This window comes from Polypterus senegalus, chromosome 7, assembly GCF_016835505.1.
Source record: "Polypterus senegalus isolate Bchr_013 chromosome 7, ASM1683550v1, whole genome shotgun sequence".
NCBI lineage: Eukaryota > Metazoa > Chordata > Cladistia > Polypteriformes > Polypteridae > Polypterus > Polypterus senegalus.
In genome coordinates this window covers 44106026-44123890 of record NC_053160.1, presented here as the reverse complement: position 1 = coordinate 44123890, position 17865 = coordinate 44106026, and the positions used below count along the sequence as shown (strand labels likewise).

The following is a 17865-nucleotide window of genomic DNA, read 5'->3' as shown; positions in this document are numbered from 1 at the left end:
TATAACAAACATAATACCTTATACAACCTACATTTCATAACAGTAGAACATATTAATAAAATAAACACTATTCAACAACCCATTGGTTTGTCTGTGGTGGAAAGTGGTCATGGAGTCATGTAGTTTGTCATCCCCTGTGATTTGTAGTCATAACCTTTTTGTAAGCATACACAGTTTTGACTAGGTTAACTTTTTTGATATACAGTGGAACCTCGGGTCACGACCATAATTCGTTCCAATACTCTGGCCGCAACCTGATTTGGTCGTGACCCGAACTAAGTTCTCCCATAGGATTGTATGTAAATACAATGAATCTGTTCCAGACCGTACGAACTGTATGTAAATATATTTTTTTAAACATTTTTAAGCACAAAAATAGTTAATTATACCATAGAATGCACAGTGTAATGGTAAACTAAATGTAAAAACATTAAATAACACTGAGAAAACCTTGAAAAGAGAAAACTAACTTTGCAAGAGTTCACGCTACAGCCTTAAGAACCGCTCGCTGTAAACACTTTTTTTTTAATGGGTTTTAAGCACTGGGAAAAAAATGAAAATCTGAAAAATCCTTAATTAACACAAAAACTAACCATAAACAACCAAGAAATCTAACATTGCATGCACGCACGTTTGACCAAGAACAATGTACAGGGAGAGACTGAACATGTGCGGAAATCATCAGCGCATACGAACTGAACTGGAAGGGAAACTGGCTTTTTCGTCACCCGAGTGTGTGGTCGTGAACAGATGCAAAAGTTTGGCGAACTTTTTGGTCGTAACCCGATTTGTACGTGTTCCGAGATGTTCGTGACCTGAGGTTTCACTGTATACAGAAGGAGAAGAATTAACAAAAAAAAAAAATTTTAAATCTACGATGGTACTTTGCCTTATGCCTAACTCCCCAATAAATTATAGTCTGTTCTTCTGCCAGAGATCTAAAACTGAATAAGCTGGTGTATTTCAGTAATTCAATGGATACTCCCAGATTATAACTGTAGTGCTTTAATATAAGGTAATAAATATTCCTAACCTTAACTTCATCAAGCAATCTGTGGTGAGGTCTTATAATAGCTCTACCTGTACATCACCTTAACTCTTCCAAGCTGGCACACACAGAAATTGTACTGGTCCATTTTAATGCCTGCAGCAAGTGTTTTCATTGTTACAGATTTGGTATAACAAAGTGTTGAAAACAGTTGATGAATACTTATTTAAAATATTTCACTTTTCATGATTTTATTGTTTCATTGCTGACGATATATTTTTTGTAAAGAGCTCATTAGAGAATTCAATTCAGAAGTAAAAGTCTTGAGCAATACATCAATAACCCTGGATGCTAAACTTGGAAAAGGACTGAGGCATGAGTGATTTCTAAACCACTGGAAAATGTGTAGGATATTTATTTGGGTTTCATTGAATCCTTCCTATTTTAGAGAATGACATTTTTCCATTATATCTTATTGTTACAAAAGATTTTTAAATGCATCTCTGTGTTTGTTATTGTAATGTTTTTTTTTTTTTTTTTTTCTGATATTTTATTCTTGTTCGCTTGTTGTATTCATAGATACACAACACTGTCATACAGGGCTCCAGAAATGATAAATCTTTATGGAGGAAAGTCAATTACTACCAAGGCTGATATATGGGTAAGGGTATTTTTTTTAGTTTGACTTAAACATTTAGGTTCAGGTTTGATTCTGTTCTACCAAGCCTATTGTGTGAAATTTGAATATGCTGCACTTGTACACAGGGCCTATCTGACTGGTAGACTAAAATCTACTCATTCCAAATATATTTTAGAAGTACTTTTGTTTACCACAGTATAAAATGAAAATGGGCTTAGTTCAAATGAAATGACTACAAGTTCACCTTTATTCTTTGCTCGAGGGTACAGCGGTACTAGGTAAACATATTAACAATCTTGTCAATAAACAAACCGTCACTTTGATTTAAAAAAAATGTAGAATTACTTCAACCTATCTCCAAATCCTCTTTGTTGACTATAGCTCTGCTTTTACCTCAATTCTCATCCCTAAACTTTATGACTAATTAATACATGTAGGTATCAATTTGTTCTTGTGTTTTTGGGCATTTATTGTTTCTTTCTGACAGGAAGTAAATAGTGCAGCTGAAGAAAAAAAAATCTCTAAGCCTCTTGACCCATGGACAAGAGACCCCAGGATCTTATTGTCAGTTCTTTATTCACAGTTCATTAATGACAGCATTTCATGTATGTATTCAAGAAGGATGGTCAGGCTTACCAACTTTTGTGTGTCTTATCCCAAATTCTAACAATCTCTTAGTCGAGGACAGGGAACAACTTAAGAGAACAGTGTGCAGCATTTCTAATATCATTAGTTATCACCTTCGCATTGTGAATTCACTATACTTTTGCAGAATGAAATATCATGCAGTTTAGATTTTTTGGAGACATCATCCCACCTAGCACATATTCTCTGTTCTTCTGTTTTAAGTGGCTTTGGCCAATCAGACCAAGACTACCATAGTAATTTTACTTTTCCACAAGCTGTGAAATGAAAGAACTTAACATTTGTGCCTTAAAATTGGATGAATATGTCTAATTACACTTTTGTTAAATTACTGTTTTTTGGCTGTTAAAGAATGATTATTACTATCTCTTATGTTCTATGTTTGTTTTAATGTTTAATTTGTTTGAGCTTGGCTAAATCAAATTCCATGCAAATTACGTTTTTTGAAACAATGCAATGGTAAAATAAAATATACAAAAGAGCAGGCCAATGAGTGACGGAATTGGGTCACGTGTTAAGGATATGTATTGGTGTATTTCACTTCTAAGCAAGTCCTAATTTTTACGTAAACCAAAATGGAAATCAATTTTAGTCACTGGTGATGCAGAAGCGTAATTTTTGGATTCACAAGTAAATCCATATCAACTGTGGCTATAGGTTGTGGACAGCGACTGAAAAAATGAAATTGTAGGTCAAATTATTTGAAATTAGGCTCTTCTGCAGTGTTGCAGAGCTGTGTCTCTGTGACAGAGTGCTAAGTGTCTAGATTGAAGACATTGCTGTTCTTGATTACAGAAACTGTTTGGGTTGTTCAGGGGATCCAAAATCAGACCCAGGATGCACAGCTGCGATAATTTTTCAACTGGCATAGGAGTCTCTGGCAATTCCTCAGTAGGATTGCAGCACTGTTTTTGGGAATGGGGAGGTCTGGTCATTTATTTTATAAACCTTTAGCAAGACATCAGTAAGAAAATAAGAATCAGAAATGAGATTGCATAGTTCTATAATTGTGAAAATAAAAAATATATTTAAGGCTAACTTTATTTTTGCCATATTTTATTGAATTAGAGGTGCTAAAGTGTCTTCTGTATTACCTGTATAAATAATAGAATAAATTTAAGTAGAAAATTGAAATACCTAAATAATACTTTGCCACAGTTTTTATGTTTACTGTTGTATGTTATACAGTGGAACCTCGGTTCACGTACAAATCGGTTTACGACCAAAAAGTTCACCAAACATTTGCCTCTGTTCACGACCACACATTCGGTATACAAAAAAGCCAATTTCCCTTTCGGTTTGTACATGTTCAGTCTCTCCCTGTGCATTTCCTGTACAGAGAGCGAGCAAGAAAGAGCGCAATACACACACACAGGCGCAGAGAGAGAGAGAGAGACACATACACACACATACACACAGAGGCACGCGAGAGAGAGCCACACACACACACACACAGGCGTGCGAGATAGAGAGCTGGACGCATAAAGTAGAGAAGGCAGGTAAAGAATGCACTGGGCTTGTTTTTGTTTTCATTTCTCTTTACAGTGATCGGTTCGTAGTGTGCATTGTTGCAATGTTACTTTTCTTGGTGGTTTCTTAAATTACGGATTTTTCAAATGTTCATTTTTCCCTGTGCTTAAAACTCATTAAAAAAAGTGTTTTTAGCGAGCGGTTCTTAGCGCTATAGCGTGAACTATTGTAATGTTAGTTTTCTCTGTTGTTCAAGGTTTTCTCAGTGTTATTCAATGTTTTTACATTTAGTTTACTATTACCCTGTTCATTCTATGGTATAATTTAACTATATTTGTGCTTAAAAACTAAAAAAAATATATATATTTACATATAGTTCATACAGTTTGGAATGGATTAATTGTATTTACATACAATCCTATGGGGGAAATTGCTTCGGGTCACGACCAAATCGGTTTATGACCAGAGTTTTGGAACGAATTACGGTCGTGAACTGAGGTTACACTGTACTTGGAAAGTTGCTTTCCATAATTTAACCCGCCATTGATAGCAAGTTTAATAAAGGCTTGCTTATATTCTTCACGTTTTGATCTATTTTTTCCTTCTTGTGTTTTCCAGGCACTTGGCTGCTTGTTGTACAAGCTTTGTTTTTTTACCCTCCCATTTGGGGAGAGTCAAGTTGCAATCTGTGATGGAACGTTTACTATCCCAGATAATTCCAAATATTCTTCTAAACTTCACTGTTTAATTCGTAAGTTTTGACAAACAAATTGTTTGAATTAACTCAGGTATTTTTCTAAATTGTGAAGTAACTATAACATAACTTATGTGTTTTTTCTGAGGATTTCTAGAACTGTCAAATTATTAAGCATTCCAGGTATAGCTATCAATTTAAAAAATGTCATTAATTATTGGTACATCAGTGATTTTTTTTTTTTTTACTTCTGCTTTGTAAAAGCAGATGAATCAGCCCAGCTGCTATTGATTTTATTTCCCTTGGCTTTCATTTACTTCTGGGTTGGACAATTTTGGCATGGATTAGCCCCTGATTGAGATATCTGGTCAGAACAGAAGCCTGCAGCCAATTTAGAACTTTGAGTGCAGTTTTTTTAAGCATAGTTTAAACATCAGCACCTCTGTGTGGAGAAATATGCCAATTGCAGTGCCTTATTAAATAATACAGTTCTGATTTGAAGACTGGAAACAAACTATCCAAAAATGTAAAGTGAATATTTAACAAATAAAATACACATGCATATCAGTTCACTAAAATGTTTTAAAATTTATATAATCCTTAATATTCATATAATTAATATAAATATAATGTATACTTAATGTAAATATATTCTGTGTTGTTCAGTAAATAAAAGTATGTGTGGTAATTGTTACAGTGACTGGATATTTCATTTTCATTTAATTTGTCCTTTAGGATATATGCTTGAACCAGATGTAGAAAGAAGGCCAGATGTCTACCAAGTTTCATATTTTACTTTTAAGATGGCTAGAAGAGAGTGTCCTGTGCCAAATATTTCTGTAAGATTTTAAATGTTTTTTTTTTTTCTTTATTTGGGGTTATGCAAGATATGAGACTAGACACCCAATAAGTTTTGGAGCACCAAATGGTTTCTCAGTTTAATTAACTGAAAATATTTAAAAAGAAATAGCATATGAGGACACAAATAAGGCAAAATAAAGAGCTGCTGTTGCTATTCTATAGCCTTTCAAGTCTCATTCAGACCTTGATCTCTGTTGAGCATCGTTCCAGAATGAGCACCTTGAATATGTAGTCCTCTGACTGGAAGGGGCAGAATCCGTGTCCCTCACTGGACGACATCTGTATGCTGTGGGTATAGAAAGAGACAATACAGTTAGCAACAGTGCCCCCTCTTGCTCAGGAATGGGATTGTTTACCATGGATGAGCCAGGAGGGTGATCCTCAGATGCGCACGTATGGCATATTCTAAACAAAAATGCTAAACTAGGTGAAAAGACCATATTCTTTTTGTTTCTATTTGCCCTTTTTTATATTCTTATAAGCCCCCAAACAACTTTTTATGATGAATTTATTATTGTTTTGTTTTTATATTAAAAATTATTTAAGAAAGTTCAAGACTGATATTTTATTTAGACAGATTATATTATGTTGGTAACATCTATGCCTGATATTTTTTTAACCACTGTCATGAATATGCTGATTTTTTAATGACTGTCCCTTTTGCAGTGTTGGTGTATTCTAAAAGTTGTTCTTTTCCATCAGAACTCTGCTATCCCATCATTTCTTCCGGATCCCATGACTGCCAGTGAGGCAGCTGCTAAAAAAAGCACGACGAAGGCCAGGTATATAATTTAGATACATTTTTTGTTGTAAAAACAGTTTCCATAATCATGTCTGAATGGTTCCCTTCTTGACAAGTAGAAGGAAACTCAAGGTCCTGTTTCATCCTAACATAAATATTATTAAAGAAAAAGGGTCCTTGATGGCACAAAAAGCTAACAAAATAACAGAAATAAGGAACAGTCTTCACAGTACTCAGAGTTAACAGCTAGTGCTGGTCTTTTCCATTCTGGTTGCAGATTGGGTCCAGACTGACATGACTCTCTCTGGGGCATCTGGCGGGTGTGGAGTTAGTTGCTCTTAGTAGGCATCATCTTTCTGCTACAGGTGAAAAAAGAGACAATACCATTAGAAAAAGCACACTGTCTCACCCTGGGGTGGTGTCGTTGACCTCAGATACAGCCCTGAATGTAATTCTCTGACATTCATGTGTGACACCTTCTTTTATTGGTATTTATTATTTCAGATGGAAGTTGCCACTAAAAGTGAATGTGAAAAGACTTCCAGAGCTTCAAACCATTAATACTGATGACAAAGGAATTCCTTATTGTTCCCAGTGATTAGTGAAAGCAAAAAATAAATGTTTATTTATAATTTTAAAGGGAATGTGTCTGTGAAAGCTAAAATGAAAGAATTTTTGTAAAGATTGTAAAAGTTTTCCATATGTAGGACATTGCCCATCATCTCTGAAGTCCTAAGCTGAGACACTGGGAGTAACACCATCATTTTCAATATGTTGAAAGAATGAGGGGTGTCTTGGCCTGTCACTATAGGTCAGTTGAGCTCCTAACCAAGTAATTGCATTACAAGTATAAGAAGCTGTTCCCCAGAGTCAGCTGCAGTTACACCCAGCAGCATGTGAAATGGGTAGTCTTAGCACAGGACAATATGTGCATAGAAAAGCAGATATGCTTTTTGAGCATAAATAAATAAAAGTAGCTGTATTTCACCAAAAAAGTCTGATATAAATTAACAAGTGCAAGAGAGTCCATTAATTATACATTTGTACGATTCAGAAATATCCTTAAAACTAGTTACATTGTGTGGGTGTGTGTTTAACCAACTAATATCTGAGTTTACTCTTTTGTTTAAGAAATTGTTATTTCTTGGAGACAATATTACAATTGAATACATATACTATAATATTTCTATCTCACAATGATTAATTTAAAAGTTGGCTTGTTAAGTTAGTTGACTATATTTGCTGTCATTTTCGTAATACCCACAAGAATTAATCAGCCAATGCTGCAACAAAACTTAATTTAAAAAAAAAAGTAAATTCTGGCTTCATACCTACAATGGCAGAACCCAATGTGGCTGCTCATGCCCACAGAAATCTGGCATCATCTAACAGAAATATTCAGATGTCTCATTGACAGAGACCTGCCGTGCAGGTGCACTAATAACTTAATTCTACAGGTCTAGACTGGAAAGATTCAAGACTGCAGGTGGAGACTTAGCAGAGAATAAATAGCAGTCCAGTGCAAAAGATTACAGTGTTTTCTAGTGGATTGCAGGATGAGAGTGCAGCAGTAGGAAGGATGATCAGATATTCTAGCCATGGTACACAACGGGGGATAAAGCAAGAGCAGTTGCATCAACTGCAAGATGCAGGATAACTTTATTGTCACTGTACAATACAACGAAATATTGTTTGGAACAAGACTATAGATGCCTTAGATATAAGTATATAAGAGTATTCAATACACTAAGTAAACATTAAACTATGAGAAGCACAGTTACTATTAACATATCCAAATATACACAGAATAAATGTAAATATGCAAGCATAAATAGATAAATAGTAAATAAACTCACAGTCAAAATTACAGTCAATGTAATGGTTGATGAGTTCCTTAATGGGCCGTGTATAAGTATGTGACACTGTGTGGTTGATGCAGATGTTCAGTTCAGTCAGTGGTGGTTTCTGTTAATAGGAAGGGGCAATGATTGCTGTGCATTTAATAGGCTGATTGCTTTGGGGTAAAAGCTGTTCTTCAGCCTGGTAGTGCAGGCATGCAGGGCTCTGAAGCGGCTGCCAGAGGGCAAAGGAGTGAAAATGCTATGGCTGGGCAGGGTTGGATCTTTATAAATGTTCTTTGCTTTTCTGCTACAGCGGGTAGTCAAGATATCTTCCAGTGATGGTAGCTGGGTGCCAGTAATTCTCTGAGCCATTTTGATGAAATGCTGGAGGGCCTTTTTGTTCTCAGAGGTGCAGCCAGAGTACTATTCTGTAATTCAGTACATGATGATAGACTTTATGGTGCACCTGTAGAAGTTAGCCACAGCTGTTATGTGAGTTGTGCTTTCTTCAGGCTCCTCAGAAAATGAAGCCTGTGAAGACTTTTCTTGGCCATTGCTGTTGTGTTTGTTGTGCATGACAAGTCCTAGCTGTGTGGCTGTTGTTCTGGCTCCAACTCTCTAGGTGTTCTCAGCCTCTTCTATATAGGCTGCTGCTTCATTTTTGGAGATCAGGCCTATCGCTGTGATGTTGTCTGAAACCTATTTTTGATGTTAGTATCATAGGTAGGTTTGCAGTTGTCTGTGAAGAGGGAGTAAAGGAGAGGGTTTAGTACACAGCCCTGCGGTACCTCAGTGTTATTGATGAACAGAGGTGCTTACCCACATGCACAGTTTGTGGTCTGTTGGTGGTCTTTTAGTGAGAAAATCTAAAATCTAGTTACACAGGTGTGAGTTGAGACCTAAGTTTGATAGCCAGTTTGTTGGGGGGTTGGTGTTGAAGGCAGAACTGTAGTTGATGAACAGCATCCGCAAAGAGCTATCCCTCTCCTCCAGGTGTGATAGTGCAGTGTGAAGGGCGGGTGAGACAGCATCCTCAGTTGACCTGTTTGCTCTGTAAGTGAACTGGTATTCGTGCACAGAGATAGGAATGTTGCTCTTAATGTGTCTTATGTACGAAACCAGTTTATTTAACACACAGCTTTACGTGCACATATATATTTATCTAAGCCAATATTTTAGTTCTGGTAATCTACTTCATGGCTCATTTTCAAGCTAGCCCACTACTAAGATATGCTAAATATATAGTAATGAATACCAAAATGGAAAGGCTGAGACATTCACTGAATGGTAGTTAAGCTCAACAATGGGTTTGTTTATTGAATAACAATAAATCATCTGTCCATACCCTGAGGAAGCTTTGACTTTTTTTTTTTAATTACATTTTTTTTTAAGCATTTGCCAATAATTTCTTAAGTACGTGTTAACAAAAATATTACATTAGAAAACCTAACAAGGCAAGTCTTAAACTGTATCAATGTGGGCTGGAAATGCTATAGTATATTTACTAAACTGTGATATTGTACCTTCAGATATTAGCTGGCTAAGCACAAATGCATTATAGCTAGTTGTAAGGAAATTGTAAGGAAACTACCATTAAATTGTAGAAATAGTAAATTCAATGTGGTTATTCAATTCATACACTTGTTAATGTATGATATTTGGTTTTGTTAGTGAAATTCTGTCTCATGTATTTATTTTTGCTCAGCATCCATATCTGCTTATACATGCACAAATTGCCCTGTGTCAAGACCCTATGTGGCTGAAGCAACCACAGAGGGATCTGCTGCTGGAGGTCTACATCCAGACACTTCTCTACAGTTACTGCGTTCAAGTCACAAGTTGTTGTGGCATGGCCACAACAAGCTGCTTGCTGAAGGAAGCTTTGTCAGTTTAAAATTAATTAAAATAATCATTGCGATGGTTTTTTTTTTTTTTTGTGCATTCATAATTAGGCAACAATCATAGGTATTATTTAAAATTTACCACATAAGCAGATGCTGCTTCTGTGACTGAGGTTGATAGCATTATACATACTGCATTATTTTTAAAGTTATGAATTTTTATGTAACTCTTCCTACATGTTGTCCTTGTGGATCTTCTTTTTTTCAGCATCATAGTGTTAATTTGTACTTTTAATATGTGACCCTTCACCTTATCTTGCATGGCCAGTTGACAGAAGCAGGCCTTGCAAACTCTCCTGTATGGCCTCCCCTGTAGTTTACTTCTTTCCATTTAGCATCAATGTCTGCTAGAGGTTAACACAGCATATTGTTTCTTGGAAATCATTCAGTTGTCACTATAAGCAAGACATGTTTTTATGCCTCTTATTTTTTGCCAGCTGTGTTGTGAGAATAATATTTTGCTCTCTTACTTTGCTGCTTAGTACTTTTTAAAAAATGAGGTTCTTTATTATAAACAGATAGAGGTGTGAAAGATAAATTTAATAGCCCTTAAAGAAAGAGAGTAAAACATTCCTTTCTATCAGAATTGGTGTTCTTTTTCTGAAAAATCATTTAAAGAGTAGGCCTATGTAATTTTATTGTTTATTGGCTGGCCTTGAATTTTTTTCTGATAGTGCTTAATTTACTTTTTGAAACATGTAATGCCCAATTTATCCTTGCAGTGGTATATGTACAGTTTTCAGCCCTCCTTTTGTTAAATCCTTGTATATTGTTTCATCTCTTTCATCCTTGATGCCAAATACATTTGCTTTCTATCTTTCAAATGTTATTTGGATGATTGTTGAAAGTCTTCTTCAATACTTATCTCCAGAAGTCCCAGAAATAGCCAGTAATTGGTTGGAAACCTGCCCCACATCAAATCATGTGTCTTTTTGTTTACAATACTTTGTGAAAACAGCTGATCACTGCTAGGAACTATTCACATATTTTGAAGTATATCCTTTTAAGATGATTAACACCGATCCTAGTTTTAAACTAGGAATCAAAATTTAATTGAATTACTTCAAAAATGTTAGTTACAGCAAACTATTTTTACATTTTTATAACTGAACAATCATTACAGTTCAGTTTATTTTTTATTTGTATAGATGCAATTATCGAATACAGATTCAGAATATTTAAAAATAATTACATCTAAAATATACTAACAGAAAATGACCAACTATACAATATGCACAGACTCCTACAGTAGCACAAAAATTACATTAAACACACACTAAAATGGAGCAAGTTCAATAAATAATGTAAACAAATCAAGACAATGTTAAATCCAGTAAATTATGTAGTTGTGCTGTGGCCTGTTGACAGCAGAGGAGGGGAAACAAAATTACAGTCGGAGAAAATAAAACACTTTTTCCGTCAGATGTCACTGAAGAATACTGAGAATAGAAACTAAAGGGGAGGGCCAATGACAGTTCCTGGTAATTGTCAAGTTTTCTTGACAGTCATTTATGTACAAATGATTAACAAAGTTGTAATGTGAACATCTAATAAGACACTGTAATCAACATGTTCTGGACTAAAGCAATTCTTCAAACTTGGCTTTTAAATGCAGAGAGAAATGGAGTATCTCTTACGCAAGAAAGGAGATCATTTTAAATCTTTGGAGGTTTTGGTGCTATTTTTATGTAATGTAGTATTTATAGAAAGGCTTTTGTTTACTGATTAGCAAGTTCCAAAAACAGCCCAGTCTTTGTTTTACATTAAAATTGTTACATGTCAGTTTGATTAATAATTAGTTCAACTGTGTAAAACATGCACTGACTCTTTCAGAATAAGTGAATCAGTAGGACCAACAGAAACTTCAATTGCACCAAGACAGAGACCAAAGGCTGCTTCCAATACGTCAAACACAAATGTGTTGCCAATTCAGAACTCTGTAACTCCAGTAAAAATGTCTATTTCTGCTGGAAATCTTAGCAATGGACAACAAGGTATGAAGACATTTGCTGTAAACATCTTTTAATACAATAATTTTCTTTACTGTTGTGCTGTATGCATTATTTTTTTTACCGTATAACACTACCATTTAATAGTGTTTAAAAGTAAAATAAATACATTCTGTAGGTTAAAGCATACCGAATCTTCCAAAATTACTTTCCATATATGCTATATTAGAACCCAGATACTTTGAAAACTTTATGAAAACTATTTAATTTAAAATTGCATCCAGGTCATATATGATATTGGGGAAGGGGTAAATATAGTTAGACATTCTCATTTTTGTTTTAATCATTAATTTGTCAGTAATATATGAAATTACTACACATAAGTCACGCTCAGTAGGTTTTAATGGCATCAGTTTGTAAGTAATCAAGTACTTAAAAATAAAGTGAAAAATTGCATTCTGTATTAACAAAATATATCTAGTGTGTAGAACACTATAAACAAATTTCACGACCATTGTGATGAAATGGAGAATGTTTATCCAAAATAGTATTTATCATACATCTGTAATGTTTTAATTCCGAATGACTAAATTTAAAAAGATGGAAGCAACTGATTATACAAATGTGAAAAATGTATTGAAATTTTATATACCTCCTTTTAATTATCTCCACCTTATTCATTTTTCAAGAATGTCTTCAGAATCACAGTACTATGGGATTTGCACTGATTTTTCTGGAAGTATCTGTTAAAGGTCCTACATAATAATAATTGAGTGATTGGTGCTTTCTGCTGTTGAATGTTTTAATGCATGTTTATTTGTAGCTTTTCAGGGGCCTGGAACTGGGCATTGCACACCTCAAACTCAGGGTATCAGTCAACAGCACAGAGTGCTGCAACAACTTCAACAAGGAGATTTGCGTCTTCAACAGCTTCAACAGTTGCATCATCATCATCATCATCAGCAGCAGCAGCAACAAATGCAACAAGCATATATACAACAGGTGAATTTACATTTCTGGCACAGAGTATTTATGCTTTAAAGATTCGTCATGATCTGACTTCACGCAGGGATGTCTGCTATTTGTGTATGGCCACCCTGAAGAAATAATCAGTGTAACGAATCCCACAGAAGAGGTCAGGGTCTGGTGTTCTCCGGGTGCTCCTGTTTGGTGAGTCGGACTCGTGAGTGCGTTTCTTCATGATAGCCAGCGGAGAAGCCGTTTTCGCTAGAGGACTGTTGTGTTCTATCATGCCTTATGGTAGGAACTGAACTGCAGGTTTCTTCTACGTATATATGGACTACGTGAAAATTTTCTTTCTGCTTTCTCTGAGAACCGTTTTTTATTTTTCTTTATTGTCTGTGTCGAACCGGGGGATAGAATTTGGCCACAGGGGAGGGCGTCTGGGGAAGCGGGATCACAAATGTGCGCTTGGGGACCGGGCAAGGAAATGTAATAAGCAGTGTCAGTATATTTATCAGTCCCACTTTTTTTCTGATTTAGATTTTTTTTTTGCCAGTTATTTAAGGGCGTGCATAGGGGGCATGAGGGGCCGAGAACCGACTATGGTAATACTATTATATCGTCCACTTCCCTCTCGGGTGGTGAAGTGTAGGAATCACGTTCCCGTATCGGCCAATTGCTACAAGGTGTCTGGAATTGTATAGGGTAAATAATATATCATTATTTGGACTACATACATTTCATGTTTGTTCTGTGTCTACAACGATCTATGTAAACATAGGATAACAGGAAATGCAAGGCAATAAATATTGAACACATAACTAAAACAGAAACGTTTTTCATGTTGTAGTAATAATGATATAATGCTGATGTGAAGTATATAGATATGAAGACTGAAGTCCAAATGTCAAATAAACACTTTCACAAAAGATATAACAAAACAAGTGCGCTTTTATTAAAAAATATAACCAAAGAAAAAGATATCATTCAATTTACATGTTGCTGTCAATGTGTAAAAACCAAAGCCCAAATATCAATCAACACAACATAGACATGTTCTCTTGGTTGCAGAGGTAAGAACTGCTGTTTTATAATCAAGAAGTTGCGGGTTTGACCCTGGGTCCTGCCCATATTTACCATATTGAGTAGTGAGCTGCTATTATTATTACTATTATATAATAAAAACATACACTTGATTTGAGTCTGTAAAACCTGGTGTAAATTTTTACTACTTGTAAAAGTTAGCTCTTTTTTTATGCAGTTTTATTCTCTCAGTTACGTTCTCGTGGTACATGCACTAGGTACTGCATTATAATCTATGGAGTTTGAAAGGAGAAACTGGCCCCCACCTCTGAAATTATTTACATCTGTGGACTTTAAAGGAGATCTCATATAACTGACAAAAATATAAAAAAAAAAGTACTTGAGTGAACAACATAAACAAATGAAAATCGTTAACATATAATAAAGATGATAATATATACTCAAATTTCACATTATTTCTACTGATTACATGTTTTAATTCAAAAGAAGACACTTTTCTATAAAATTGTGTTTTGCATTGACCTTCAACAAAAGCCAGGTTGCTTGGAAAAGCAGAAAAAAAACAGGAGTTGATCCAATGCAAGAATATTTACTCATGGGCAATTGTATATAGCGTGTTTAAGAGTAAGCAGCTCCTGTGGCCTATTATTATTATTATTGTTATTATTACTCCTTTCTTGACTGATCTTACCAAAATTGAAATATATTTGATTACATTTCTAAGTGACTTGTTGATGGTCACACTGTGTCAGGGTTAACCACTACACCACACTGTCTGCCAGTAATAATGGAAAGAGAAGCCTACAAATGCTGTATACGGGAAAAGTACTTTATTACACAGTACTTGATACACCCAATTAACTGATGGCATCAGAACTGAGGCCCATTGTCTTATGAAATTTCCCGGCTAAAGCTGGTTAACACTTGCATTTATATATACTATTATAGGTAACTTTAGCATCTTCTAATGCACAGACAGCCAACAAATCAAATATATTGAGGTTTCATTTTTAATATGGTGTCCAAATGTAAAATACATCTTCATTGTTTGATTTGTTTTTCTCCTTTACATATGCCACCTTGCTATAACTTAATGAGTTTAACTTGTTACTTAAATAAAATATACAGCACACTCATAAATATTTAGATTACATGATTGGTAGTTGCTTCTGCTAATATCTTCCTAACTATAGCTGCGCTCTTTATGAAAAGTTCTTACAAGTCTGTTGAAACAAGACTAAATACATAAATTGTGTTAGGTTTAGCACTTACGATCAGAGTTGGGGTTTTCTCTACTATGAGCCATCCAAATTCCCATGTCATCCTTTTAGTCAACTATAGGAAGTGATTGGTTGACAGTTGCATATAGGCTTTGTGATCAGGTTCTCATCTTTCAGATTCACCAGAGAGACAGCAAATAATCTAATTAATATTAATAAATTCAAATGAGCAAAATCAATCTTTATACAATTGTTCATTGTTGTTATTTTACAAAAGTCAGTTCTATTCTCATTATAATTCTTATAAATGCTGTCATAGCAGATGTAAATGGGCAGATTGCAGCTTAAAACACAGTGCTCATTTGCAAAAAGCCTGTTGTAACACTCTGCCTCAGTGCCTTGTCATGCAGTGTATGCAAATTAGCTGTGTTTAAGAAAGGTGTTGAGAAAAACAGTTCTTGAGTTCACTAAATTCAGTGTTTTATGTGCACTTTAATTATTTTGTGGTTTTCTTATTTTGTTACATTTAATAATTTAGTTATAATTACTTTAATAATGGCCACTATCCAAAAATGGATTATTTATGTTAATTTTCTGCTATTTTGGAAGGAAAAAAAAACAACTTTCATTCTAGAAATAAAAATACTATGGTTTGGATAATGCAAATAATGCACCTGCTAAAAAAGACATTTAAAAATATTTTTGTTTGTCTCAAGCAGCATCCACATGTTGTCCAGCAGCAATATATACTTCAGCACCAGATGATGATGTTGCCGGCATACCAACAACAAGCTCATTATGCTGCAATGGTAAGCTGCTGCAGTATGTGTATTTTAGATATTTTTGAACAGTTAATAACCTTTCTTTTTGTGTTTATGATTGTCAAATAGTGTTCTATGTCATCTGTTATTTGTGAACCGTTTACATTCTAGTTCTAGTCAGGGTATTATGAAGCTGAGAGTTATGCCCACAGCATTGAGCAGAAAGAGGAAATCAACACTTGTTCACCATCCCATCCCAATGTCCATACTTAGCATAACTTTGTAGTGCTTACAGTTGAACCATTGAATGTATTTGCATTTCTGTGATTTTTAGATATAGTATGCACTATTTATTAATGCCCTGTAACCCCGCAGTGGACTAAGCAGAATTGAATGTTAGTAATATATGATTGAATCCAGTTGTAATTTTTGACAACAGACATTTTATATTTACAAGTTATATATCATTTTATATTACCCAGTATAACTCACTTTATTTAGTAAACTCTAACTCTGAATTAGATCTACAGTAAACAAAAGGGAAATTGTACACTCTTCAGCTGTTCTGCAAAGTCATATTCCTGCTGTCATAATTTGAAAAAGTATTTTCAAATTATATGCGTAGCTTGAAGTTTTACATAATATTAATTTCTCAATATTAGACTATCTTTGAAACAAACTGCAACCGAGTCATCTTCCCTTTGTCAGATATTTTATCCCCTAATCTACCCTACCACTTGACCTGTATTTTTTTTTGTTTATCTGTCTCTTGTGTATAGTGTCCATTACACTTTCACTCGCTAATTAACCTCTTCAGAATTGTGCCACATACAATCCAACCACTTAACAAAATAGCTTAGTGCCTGTTTCTACTTTGTTAATTTCACGTAATATTTGACAACGGAAAATGTTTCTTTTTATGTAATTACAGATAAAATTCCATTACAACAAACTCCCAGGGACCTTAAAAATATTTTGTTGTAATAAGATTCTGTATTTGTTACGATAGTGCTTTCTTTAACTTGTGTCCAGGCATTTGCAATCATTTCAATGCTTCTTTCACGTTAATTTTAATCTACTCCTGCCTACAAGTTATGCTGACGAGAATTTTTCTCAGCATTTTCTCAGCACCTTGCGATAATAAACTTTCAGGGTGCGAATGATGCCCAAATCCAATGGCTGAAGCACTGCTGTGCAATTGGGTGGGAGGAATTCAACGCAAACATTATCTAAATGTGGAAGCATGTTGTGTGCAGCACAGTTATCAATCAGAAGCCGAATCATCCTTTTCTTCTTCTTCATATTGTGAGGTTTTTCAACACTTTTGGGATTCCCCCCCCACTCCCCACCCAACAAGAATGACACGCTGAAGTGGGTCCCGAAGCACGTCCATTGCTGGTGCATGTCCATAGCAGGCTTACAGAGGTGCAGTGAAGTGCCACAGAAGCAAATCATAAAAGATCGAGGTTCCGCTATAAGTCCCCGTCTTGCACCCCAAAACACAAGGCTTAGTCTCAGTACTTTAGCAAAACCAGCTTTGTTCAGCTTGAAAAAGGAACGGCACGGTTATTTATTGTAGCGTGATCTGCCTCTGTACTATACACAGACACAGCAGTCAGGTAGGGTCGTGGCCAGGTCAGTAACCAAGTAATCCTGTTATCTGCATTTACAATGTATGTGCTCCTAACCTTGCATCACCCATCCAGATCTTTTCTGTTTACTCTGCTATTGCCCCATACAGACGTGGAGAATGCACTTCAGGACACTTTTCCGCATGTTGTCCAGCTGGGGGAGGTCCCAGGAGAGTTTACAAACCTCACATTTTCTTGAATGAGTGCCGCATTAATAGGAATGTTTCTTGAATGAGCATCACTGAACCACATAAAAACTGCTTTTTCGACGTCTTCAAATGCAGCAGTTCACATACGTTTGCAACCCGAGATGTTTCTCCTTTTTTTGCTCTGTCTTTCAAGAAAGTTGACAGTGTTGATGGCGAAATTCCAAATAAACTGGCAGCGTCTTTTTTCTTTTTGCTGCAGTCGAGAGCTGCAAAAAATGAAAGTTTTTTTTTTTCTTTTCTAATATGAACTGTTATCTTTTTTCATGCCTGCCGTTTGGGGATCGCTGTGCACAACTGAGCTGCAGC

General features: G+C 35.3%; 1 protein-coding gene across 3 annotated transcripts in view; it reads left to right on the top strand.

The window, feature by feature from the left end:
• The window catches only part of bmp2k (BMP2 inducible kinase), a 202023-nt gene that overhangs the window by 137678 nt on the left and 46480 nt on the right, over positions 1–17865 (top strand). For 2 of the 3 annotated variants that reach the window (XM_039758538.1, XM_039758536.1), the window contains exons 6-12: positions 1568–1649; positions 4362–4494; positions 5173–5276; positions 6001–6080; positions 11616–11776; positions 12555–12733; positions 15675–15767. In XM_039758538.1, coding sequence (XP_039614472.1) covers positions 1568–1649; positions 4362–4494; positions 5173–5276; positions 6001–6080; positions 11616–11776; positions 12555–12733; positions 15675–15767 — 832 coding nt within the window. The remainder of the gene's footprint in view (positions 1–1567; positions 1650–4361; positions 4495–5172; positions 5277–6000; positions 6081–11615; positions 11777–12554; positions 12734–15674; positions 15768–17865) is intronic. The other variant, XM_039758537.1, reaches the window with a different exon arrangement.